This window comes from Salminus brasiliensis, chromosome 7 (genome assembly GCF_030463535.1).
Source record: "Salminus brasiliensis chromosome 7, fSalBra1.hap2, whole genome shotgun sequence".
Taxonomy (NCBI): Eukaryota; Metazoa; Chordata; class Actinopteri; order Characiformes; family Bryconidae; genus Salminus; species Salminus brasiliensis.
This window is the reverse complement of record NC_132884.1, coordinates 38,377,688-38,389,458: the sequence shown is the minus strand read 5'-3', so window position 1 is coordinate 38,389,458 and position 11,771 is coordinate 38,377,688. Positions and strand designations below refer to the sequence as shown.

The 11,771-nt window shown below is 41.4% G+C and overlaps 1 protein-coding gene across 1 annotated transcript; it reads right to left on the bottom strand.

Annotated features, from left to right (window-relative positions):
• Window positions 1-1,136: 1,136 nt before the first annotated feature.
• hyal1 (hyaluronidase 1) lies at window positions 1,137-11,503 on the bottom strand. Its single transcript, XM_072683183.1, has 4 exons — window positions 11,417-11,503; window positions 4,889-5,802; window positions 4,706-4,795; window positions 1,137-2,945 (listed from the first exon to the last, which is right to left on the bottom strand). Exons 2-4 carry the CDS (start codon window positions 5,798-5,800, stop codon window positions 2,586-2,588), a joined length of 1,362 nt encoding a protein of 453 aa, XP_072539284.1. The 5' UTR covers window positions 5,801-5,802; window positions 11,417-11,503; the 3' UTR covers window positions 1,137-2,585.
• Between the last annotated feature and the right edge of the window lie 268 nt (window positions 11,504-11,771).

Sequence of the window (11,771 nt, the reverse complement as noted above, 5' to 3'; positions counted from 1 at the left end):
CCAACATCCTGATCTCACTAATGCTCTTGTTGCTGAGGGAAAGCAAATCCTCACAGCAATGCTCCATAATCCAAAACAGCAAGGTACAACCCCCCCTGTGGAAGAGCTGTGTTCTCTGGAGTGAAGTTGGGTGCTCCATCCAAAACTTTTGGATGAGGTGGGATGGTGATCATTCAAACACTGTTGTTGCTAAATGCAGTCCAATCCTCACAACAATGCTCCAAAATCCAATAGAAAGCCTTCCCAGGACAGTTACACCAACCATTAAATTTTAAAATACCCTTGATTTCAGAAGACAACTAATAAGCAGGTGTCCCAAAACTTTTGTCCATACAGTGTATAGCTACTTTATTTGTCTAAACGACCTAAAGGTGATCAAGGCACGTTTTTGACATTTCGTAAGACCTTTGGGGAGCTGATCCTGGCCATGATCTGAATTCATCAAGACAGGAACAGCAGAAACTGGTCCAGGTTCATGCCTCAGCAGTTAGCTAGACGTCTGATATAGCAGGGATGTCCAGTCCTATCTGCAAAGAGCCAGCGTGGCTGAAGGTTGTCATTGCAAACAAGCCAGAGCATTCCTGACTCTACTTATTTAATCAGTTGGTCTCAGCCTTCAAGCCATTAATCATGTGTGCTCTTTATCCTGGCTCTCCGGCCCTGGGCAGGTGATATTGGACACACGTTTAAATGACAATTCCTCACGAAGGGATCAAACTGAGCTCCGATTTCTACTTCGAGACTTTTGTGATTAGCTGATGAGCTGGATTCAGTAACTCTATGCATTTCTATGGAGCCATTTATTTGGGCTCTGATCAGTTCAGCCTCCCCTTCATTACTGAAGTCTAATGATGTTCAGCTGTAACATTGCCGGTGCCCTACAGCACATAGTAGATGGTTTAAATGGGTATTGCAGAAAGGGCAAGGGAGCCAATACAAACATTCCCATGCATCTCTACTGCCATCTCGTGGCCAAGCCAGAGGCATTATCCTATGAACCTTCTGCAGCTGCTGAAGTCTGGAAGTCTAAAAACCCTGTAGTAGGTCTGCATATTCAGTGTTTATCCACCCTAACACTAATGACAAATAGGAGGTCATTCTAAAAGCAGTACATAGCAGTAAAGCAATGACAGAGCTTTTTTCCCAAAAAATATTTATTATTTTAATTTCTCAATAAGTTAATTCTTTACAAATACAGTGCAAACATCTTGGTTCTGAGAAACTGATAAGCAGGCTATCTAGTAAACATTTATTTGTGTAAGTAAAATAAAAAAACAAGATAAAACAAGAAAAAATAAGAAGAATAACCCATGTTTGTAATAGACAATGTGGTTCTTCTATGGTTTGCTCAAAGAACCATTTGAATACGTCCAAATGTCTGTGAAAACCCTTCTAATAAATTCATTCAGCTACTTTAAGTTGCACCCATTGCTGACACAGATGTGCAAATGCATTAACAATAGATTAACAATAGAAATGTATTAACAATAGAATAGGACTCTCTGGAGTAGATGAACATATTGAACCTACTGGCAACATGCTGCCTAATGCCAGGCGTGGGCTAGAGGGGTATAAAGCCCCCTAGCATTGAGCTGACTGTGTTCTCTGGAATGATGGTCGTTGCTCCATCCAATACTTTTGGGATGAGTTCGGGAGTTGGGTATGTTGAGGTGGGGTGCTGATAATCCAACATCCTGACATCACTAACGCTCTTGTCGCTGAATGCAATCAAATTCTCACAGCAATGCTCTGCTCCAAAAACTAGTAGAAAGCCTTCTTCCCTGGATAGTAGAGACAGTTACTCCAACAAAAGCAGGATAAGCTTTTTTTTTTTTTTTTTTTTTTTTAATACCCCTGATTTTAGAAAAAGCAATGGATATGCAGGTGTCCTGATATTTTTGTCCACATAGTGCATCAGTAACTATTCTGACTACTGCATTATGTTTACAGCTGAGATAAATAGTCTGTCAAAGTCTTTCTGTGCAGCAGTGGATGAGTCTAAGAGCACAGTACAGAGCAACAGAGGTCCGTAAACTTAAAAGCTGTCAAAAATATAAATATTTACTTTTAAATCACTGAAGAAAGGTATTTTTAGACCGTATGACGGACCGAGCTGAATAGTTCTTATGACTACAAATTAATAATAAGCACTCCCTCAGAATTGTACAGTAATTTGATTATCATTTTGAATGACTGATTCTAAAGTAAAAGATATATTGGAAGTTTAGGTGAGCACCCAGCACCTGTTAAGCACTGTTATTGGTCAACTGAGACACTTCCCACAAGGTCTAACCCAAGCCATGGCATCAATTTTTAGCCCCTTATGCAGAATACTAAGCTGTGTATGCTTGATACCCATTTGGTTTAAACCTAGATGCAAAAAAACAGCAAGGACATTCACCATGGTTGGTGTTCTTCAAGCTCAACTGAAGCTTACACGTCCTTCCATTCCAATACATTCGAATTCTTGTCCCAGAAACCTCTCCCACAGTCCAGTCTGGTTTCAGTAGGGCTGAACACACTGCCAAATTAACACGTCCAGTTTAATCATCAAGTTTATAAAACTTCTAAAGGATGTTTCATGCTCACGTTCTCTCAAATCTAGCAACCTGCTTATTCTGGCAATGTTCTCCTTCCCAGCCCGGGAAACACTGGCACTTAAACAGCTCTATAAAGTTACTCCTCTCCCTCTCGTCACTCCTCACCCTCCTCTCTATCAGATACGACGGACCATCTGGTGCCCTGTCTGGAAGATCAGCTCTCCGGACAATGTTCCACACGGCTGGGTCTAGATGGAGGTAGGCCGCAGAACCCGGGGCTCGCCTCTGGCACCGACCCTGGGACGAACACAGAGTCTGGCTGCACATAGACGCAGCTACGGTCACATTGACTATGTAGCGGCCCAGAGTGGTGTCCAGGTAGTCCTTCACTGCTTGACAGGTGCCCTGGAAAAAAGAGGAAAGTGGTGAAGGGGGGGGATTTCATAGCTTACATTAATTGCCTGGTAATTGCTTGGTGTTAAAAAGTGTTCAAGTACTTGTCATTCATATTTTAGTTATTTTAGTTATTTTATAGGCAATAATAAGGTTTGCATTGCAAACTGAAAAAACATCCTTAATATTGTAAGCCCTGAAAACAAATGTAAAAAGTATGATTTTTATTGCATTACACAGCAATTAAATCAAATAAAACAAAATAAATATAAATTAAAAAGTAGATTTTTTATGTTTGTATATTATTTTCTGAATGTATCAAAATTATTCATCCTCATTACAAATTAGGTTTATTAGTAAAACGTTCAAACGTTCAGCTGTTTGAAACTAACCAATCAAACAACACCAATTTAAATATCTACACAATTCATAGAACAAGTTTTCTTCAAATTCAACACAGAATACCACTTTTAATGACGACTGCAGTCTCAGAATTACTCAACCCCTCATATCAAGCATCTTTAGCACTTAGTAGAGAACCCTTCTGCTGTTCTGACCTGCTGCAAATGTGAAGCACAGCCAGGCACCAGCTTCTGGCAGCGTTCTAGGGGACGTTCTTAGCCCATTCCTCATACACAGTGGCCTCCAGTTCACTGATATTCTTGGGTTTGCTGCTGCATGCGCCTTTTCAAATCCCTCCAAAGATTTTCTTTGTGGTTCAAGTCAGACGACTGCGACAGCCTCTCCAGAATCTTCCAGGACTTCCTCTGAAACTAAGCCTATGCTGGGAATCATTGTCCTGTTGGAAGGTTCGATACCTGATTGACGCCTGCCTTTCATTTAGCTAATTGAATCATTTAACACTCACTTTCCTTATTTAAAAAATCTAAACTTCATTAATTTTACTAAAATCTAAATTATGTCAAATGAACAATGGGATTTCATTAAATGTTCTGTCCTTCAGCAGGATTTGCTTTTAGCATTCATGGTTATTTTTTATATCATCTGCAGCTCTGTTCCTCAATCTGAACACATTATAGACAATTTTTTGTGATGTTTAGATGAAAAGTGGACAGAAATATGGAAATGTGAATGGAAACACACCAAATGGAAAGTCAATAAAATGAAATAAATGGACATTTTTATTCCATTTATTTTTTACACTTCAGGGTGAGATATCTGGTCATTCTCAAAATATGACAAAATGTAAATAGGGGGTCCATATAAATGAAGCATATATTTAAAGGGGATAATATATACCGTCTGGGTTATGTTCACCTAGCCTCAGGAAGAAAAACACTGGGAAATAGTTTGTTTACATGGAAATATAAATGCAAAAATCACAAATGCCAACCAAAGCAAACTGGGGTTTGATTCCCAATTTGGTACTTCCAATTAACTCACCCACCCCTAGCAATAGCAATGCTCTGACACTAGGGTAAGTACTCCTCTGATACATGCAAAGCCAGCCGCTGTCTCTTTACGAACTGCCGCTGCTGTGGCATTTCAGGGCAGCCAACACATTCGGAGGATGGCGTCTGTGCCGGCCAACATCGCTTTTAGAGTGATGAGAGGAGACAGCGGCAAACAGTGGGAGATTGTGCTCTCCCGGACTCCGGCCGCTGATGATAAAGCGACCAGCTCAGGAATCAAACTGGTGACCCCCAGGCCATTGGGGGAGCCGCCAAATCCTTCCGTTCAAACAGTAGTTCATACACTCATTATTTTACATGAACAATTAACTGTGCTCGTGCGATTGCATGTTTTCCTACCTTGCTTTTGGAGAAGTTTGCATCTCCCCAGAGCACAATTCCTGCTGCCCCTAATGCAACACTCTCTCCAATGGAATAAACCAGCTCCTCCTTTAAAACACACACAAAAGAAAAGTTCAACAGATCTGCGTATAACGCTTCTGTCTACGCTATTAACACCGTACTGCAGTTTTCGAAGCTTACCTGTGAGAGGAACTCTAGTGAGTAGGTAAAGACGATGCGAGCATAGGGGATGACAGGCGGTTTGATGGGCGTCACCAGCTCTCTCACTCTCAAGCCCTCCAGAATCCGATGCCGGGAGTACAGCAGAATATCACGGCTGCGCCCCTTCAGTCCCAGATCCAGGTAAATATCAGGGTACAGAGCAGTGCTCACGTTCCACAACCACGACAGCTCGTTGTTCCTCTTCATCTCTAGTGCTGGGCACTCTCCTGTGTAGGTCCCATTCTTCTTGTACTGGTAGTTGTAGCAGCAGGGAAACCCATAGAAGCCCCACAGTCCCTTCGGGCATTCACTTTGGCACTGCTTCAGAGTCTCCACCATGAAGGCCTGTGCTGCTCCTTCAAAGTCTTTCACAGCCTCCGCCTCTACCTGCTCTGGCTTCCAGTCTGGATGGCTTTTTCTCACCAATGCCCTAGAGCCTTGCCAGTACACCTCTTTACTGTCCCAGTTCCGTTCCCAGAGTGGTCTCCAACTCTCCCAGTCCAGTACGGCCAGCCCATGGAAGCCTCGATCCGGGATAGCCTTGCGTAGGTCAGAGTCAGCTTGCCAGATGTGGTTCTTCAGGCTGGCGTTCTGAGGAACCCCTCCGTACACCGATTTTTTTTGCTGATCATAGTGAGGATATAAGCCAAGCTTGTCCGAGTAGAAGATGGCAATGTTCTTACCAATGAATGTCTGGTTCTTGTTGTGCACAATGTCGAAGACACTCAAGTCAAGGTCGACACCATAGCGAGACCCACATGGCTCGGTGGGAGCGTTCCAGACGGTGAAGTACGGGAGGTGAGGCAGCGACTTCAGTGGCCAGGCCAAGACCGGGAAGGTCATAAAAACACAGAGGAGGATCAGAGGACATGTCCGGCAGGCAGCATCCATACCTGGAAGGTAACATGAGGACATGAAAGGAAATTCTGCAGCATGCAAAGGGAAGCTCTGCAGTTAGACGAGTCGACTCAATTTAAATGTAAATTAAGGTGGCTTGAAGTCTAATTTCAAAAGGTAATTTCAATGATGGGAGGCATTTTTTTTGAATGATGGTATATGTTAAACTGAACAGCCCATTATCCATAATAATCATCCACTTCAAGTAACACTGGATGCCTTCATGTGAGACAAGAGAGACAAAGTGAGTGGGAAATTCTTTCTGCTGCAATGTCACACATACACCAACCAGCCATAACATTAATACCACCTGCCTAATACTGGGTAGGCCCCCCTTGTGCCACCACAACAGATCTGATCATTTGAGGCATGGACTTCACAAGACCTCTGAAGGTGTCCCGTCATATCTATCATTAAAGTCCTGTAAGTTGTGGGGTGATCCCCATGATCCCTTTTCAACAGTTGTTCTTTCTTAGGGCACTTTTAGTAGGTACTGTTGTTGATTTCATCTGTCGGTGGTACTAATGTTATGGCATCAGAAATTTTAATCCAATTACTAACCCCATTCCTAATAATCCTCATTCCCAACTCCTCAAGTCATTATAATGTATCGGATGGTTCCCTGTTCCACTGCTCCACAGCTCAATGCTGGGGGTCTTTATACCCCTCAAGCAAACGCCTGGCATTATCTACATGGACTAGACAAGACAAGTTGTGTGTGTGTGTGTGTGTGTGTGTGTGTGTGTGTGCATTTGCACATCTGTGTCAGCAATGGGCACAACATAAAGCAACAGAGTGTATTCATTCAGGTAGAGAAATCTCAGTCCGTGTGTAGGGAAAGGCCAGAAACCACAGTCACATGTGCATGACCTATGAGCCCTCAGATGCCACTGCATGAGAAACAGTCATGCTACTGTGATAAATATGGTCACATGGGCTCAGGAGTACTCAGGAAAACTGCTGTCACATAAAACAGTCCGCCGCTGCATCAGCAAATGAAACCTGAAACTCAGTACCACACCTAGGTTTGTGTACAAATTGTGGACATGACCTCGATTTTTTAAATAAAAAATTAATTAACATTAATGTGACTTAAGATTTAAAAACACTGGTTTCGTTTTATTTGTTTTATTTATTTACACCATTTAAACATTTTATATATTCTAATATCAATGTCTGAATCCTATTAATAAGCTCTTTGTATGGGTTTTATTTATTTATTTATTTTATACGCAATTGTCCTCCCCAATATTAGCTAGCCAGTTACCCAACCCACTCATTAGTACTCTCCCCCATCACATGTACTGCTCCTGACACTGGGAAGGTGAGGACTGACTCTTTTCGAACTGCTGCTGATGCAACATCACCGGGCAACCATCCAGAACGTTCTCAGCAAAAGTTGTAACATCTGTCGCAGTACAAGGATGCAACAGCGCCCACACCATGAGTGACTTGCATACCCTCATTGAGCAATTTCTCAAAAACTACAGTTTCATGCAGATACATCCCAGCAGCTTCAGGTAATCAACCATCAGTAAGACTAAGATGCTACACTACGGCCCGAGAATCAAATCCCCGGTCATGCTTCTTCACCATCAGCAGCCGGAGCCGGAGAGAGCACAACTGGCCATGCTCTTTCTTCAAGACTCTCGTTGGGATGCTGGCTGAGCACATTGGCAAAGGCAGTGGCTGACTTCACATGTATCAGAGGAGGCATGTGCTTGTCCCCACCCTCTTAGTGTCTGGAGCATTGGAAGTGATAGGGAGGGTCCAAGGGGGTAGGTGGGTTCATTGGTTCAGCTGAACTGAGGGTAAAATAAATAACATTTATTTATATATAGCTCTGGAAAAAATAAAGAGACTTAATTTTTTTCCTAAATTTGCATCTTAACGTGAATGGTAGCCATTTAAATCCATGCATTTCATCAAACAAAGCTGAGCTGAATTTGGAGAGTATGAATGGCATAAAGTCCCAACAGTAATGTGAAAGACTAGTGGAGAGCCGGCCAAGACAGGAAAGCTGTAATTGGCAGTCGAGGTTATTTCACCACAGTGATTTTTGAATGCTCTCAAAGTTCAGATGTTATTCTGTGATGTTTACATTTTAATAAAACATCTTTGCATTATAATTATTGAGCAGTTGTTTTGAGAAGTTGTCATTTCTGCAAATAAATAAATGCTCTAAATAGCAAATATTGTTATTTAGAATTTAGGGAAAATGTTGTCCACAGTTTATGAAATACAACACAAATGTTCATTTTCCTCAAACACACTGCCTATAAATAGTAAACCCAGAGAAATAATGAAGTGTGGTCTATTAATTTTGTCCAGAGCTGTATATAAAAAGGGGGGGGGGGGGGGGAAGTGATTTTGGGAGTGGCATGATTGTTGGTGGTAGATGGGCTGTTTTGAGAATTTCTGGAGCGCTGGAAAGGTGACTATTTTTGGTGGAAATCCTTTCTGTACACATATATCTTTTAATGGGCCAATTTAAATCAGGCCAGGTTGGTCCAATATTTGGACACATCACCAGTCAGTCAGTTCCCACTGTGTATTGGATCTGCCTAAGCGTTCTCAGATCAGTGCATATCCTTACTGATGTAATACTGATTTCACTGCACAGAGCAGAATGGAAATTTAACACTCAGACCCAAACCAAGGGCAAACTCGTGCTCCTCTGATAATATCACTTCCTCTTTATATTTAAATCAAGAGCACAGAGCATGAGATTTGCTTTGGACCGACATGTTGGCTTGTGGCTGTCGCTTTAATGATGAAATGGTCTAATTTTATAAGATTGAATTTCTAATAAACTGAAACATAAAACAGGGTAAATATTTTATCAGGAAATATATAATAGGGAAGGTGACGTAACAAAGGGGTAAACAGGCCTCTGTCTCAATTTCCGAGTTGCAAAAAACAAATTTGACATGTTTATATTTCCTTCATTCATTTATTCCTTATTCTACTTTTTCAGGATCAGGGAAGAGGTGGGAAATTGAGGCTGGAATCCAGCACTGTTAGTTAATTTCCCTGCTCCAACAGGTCTACCAAACCTGGCTTCTTTATACAGGTGAGTATAATCAGGTGTGTCTGAGCAGGAGAAGTGCAAAACTGTGCAGGAATCCGGCTCTTCAGGACCAAATCTGCCCACCCCTGGTCTAGAGCCTACTCAGAATCATTGAGCGCAGGGCAGAAATCGACCCTGGATAAGGTGCAAGTTAATTGCAGTGAACTTGTTTATATTTACAAAATTGTTCAGTGAAAACATTTGTTTTTATATGTATTTTAGGAATCGTCATGCCCCAACTGAAGGGTGGGCAATATGCCTATTTCTCTCTTATTGTGATACAATAGAGCACGTGCTTGAAGAACACTGACCAACTGCACATTTCATTACAGAGAGTGTAATTAGTGCAGTATGCATAGGCATCACATTCCTGCTGGACTATGCCCCCGGGATATAGCATGCATGGCTGCAGTGTTTATTAGGGAAAACGGCCAAACCAGGAACGAAGCAAGCCATTATCTGCTGAAGCTAAAGGCAGTTGGACTCAACAGCGATCCGCCGATGTGTAGCCATGGAACGTCCAGCTAACCGAGGCTCAAATCACACCTGTTTAGAGGTTAAAGCCTCATATCTGAGAGCACAGAGTCGAGTGAACGGCCTTAGGAGTGTTCTGCAGTGTTTCCAGGCTTATTTAGTAGAGGTTTACTTGCTTTCCTTATTACTTGAACTTAGCATGTCGCTTAATTCACAACTAGGGTGGGCTTGCTTGCCCCCCCCCCTCCCGTTTTCAAAGCGTGATTTCACCACTCAGTGAGCTCTCACACATTTCAGTGCCTCCATTCCAGGCGTTTCTGCAAATGGCAGGAAATACATTAGTTTCTCTTCTCTTTTGTAGAAGGAAGCTAGAATTGCTGATTCATTTGTTTGTAAAGTCAATGGCACAACAGCTCTTTCTCACTTTTGTGTTGTTGTTGTTTTGTGTGTGTGCATACATACATAAGTATGTTGGTACAGATGAGTGAGGCACCTTCAGGCATCTGGAAATTGCACCCAAGGATAAGCTAGACTTGTGTAAGCCCACAGTTCTCTTCCTGACCTCTTGGCTGATTTCTTTTGACTTTCCCATGATGTTACACAAAGAAGCAGTGCGTTTCAGGTGTGCCTTAATATACATCCACAGGTGTGTCTCTAATTAACTCAGATGTTGCCAATAAACCTATCTGAAGCTTCCAAAGACATGACATTATTATATGGGCTGTTCCAAATTGTTTAAAGGCACAGTAATCTCAGTGTATTTAGACTTTTGACTTTGAAGAAAGTAATAAATCTTTCATTATTCTGATATTTAGCAAATAGAAATAATGTTGGTAATCTTAAGTGACCTAAAACGGGAAACGTTTATCCTGATTTCATGCCAGACAGTGAGAAAAAAAAATATACAAATGTTTTTATGTTGTTATTTGTATATATATAAATATATAAATATTGTGTATATACACACACACACACACACACACACACACATTTTATATATATATATATATATATATATATATATATATATATATATATATATATATATATGTATAAGTATGTATATACACAATATTTATTGTGATATTTATCATGAGAATTGTTAAAACTTGCTATTCACATACTTTCTATATTAAGTTCTACTACACCATGATTATTATATTAATAATCATGGTGTAGTAGAAACCTTGTGAGGAACCAAGACTCACAAGGGGGACCAGACACGTCCTCCTCTGATCAGAACTATTTATTAATTATTGATAAAACTTACCAAACCATCTATACTGTTGAACTGCTCTGATCATAATCATAATTATCAATTCTGATGATAAATATCACAATAAATATTGTGTATAGACAAACCGTCTTTAAATATCATGATATAATATTTTATCATATCACCCGTCCTCCACTTTAAGGACGTCTTAGGTAGTTTTATCTAGTGAAAATGATTTTTTTCTCCTACAAAAAAAAAACATATTTAATAGAGATGATATAAAATGCAATGAGACATTTTCACTACATTAAAGTACTTACAAATAAAATGTATTATTAATATTAATTAAAAAAAAACATTACAACTCAGCAGTTCTCCTGATTAAACTGTTTGCAGCAATGTCAAACTGATGCTGTAAGCTTTTTCTGCTGGACTTCACTTGCCATGGAATTGTCTCAGCTTATTTTGGGCCACAAGATGAGCTGATGTGGAATTCTGGACTGGGAAAGGTTTGGATCTCCTGGACCTCCTAGTCTGCATTCAGTATAATCCAGGTAACAGTGCTTCTGGGCTTGGACTCAACTCCACCATAGCCTTCTTGTTTCTTTAAGGAGACCAGAATCCAGCCTACTGGGATGTTTCTGAGTCCATGCCTGCTCAGAACTGCCACTGTCACCGAGAAACAGACTCGTTTAGTCGCTAAATCTCAACTTTTAGGGGAACCAGGCAGAGAAGTGTCAGCAAGGAAAAGGGAGGAGAATGAGAACACGTCCCAGCGTTATTCCCAACAGTCCCAGAGGCACAGTGCCCACTGATCTACAAAATCACCAAGAGAAGAAAGAGCTCTTACCGATCGTCTACTGCTCTCTGCTTAGTTAGGCCACCACTCGTGACGGACAGACTGTTTGAGACAGAAAGAGGAACCGGCTCCTCACCCTGAGGCAGAGAGGAAGGACTGAGGAGAGAAAGAGGCGGAGCTGCAACCGGAGCCCGTGTTTCTCAAGCGTCTCAGGGGGAGAGGCTGGTCTGGGATCAGCTTCTGCTTTTGGCTCTGAAAAGGCCGGAACAGGATTAGTGTGTTTACTCTGAGGAGGAAGAAGATGAAGGGTTCTTGGAGGACTGTTCACCATGTGGTGACCACAGTCAGACGCAGTCTCTGTTTTATGGAGCGTTTTCCTAAAAACCCTTAAGATGAACAGTGCCTC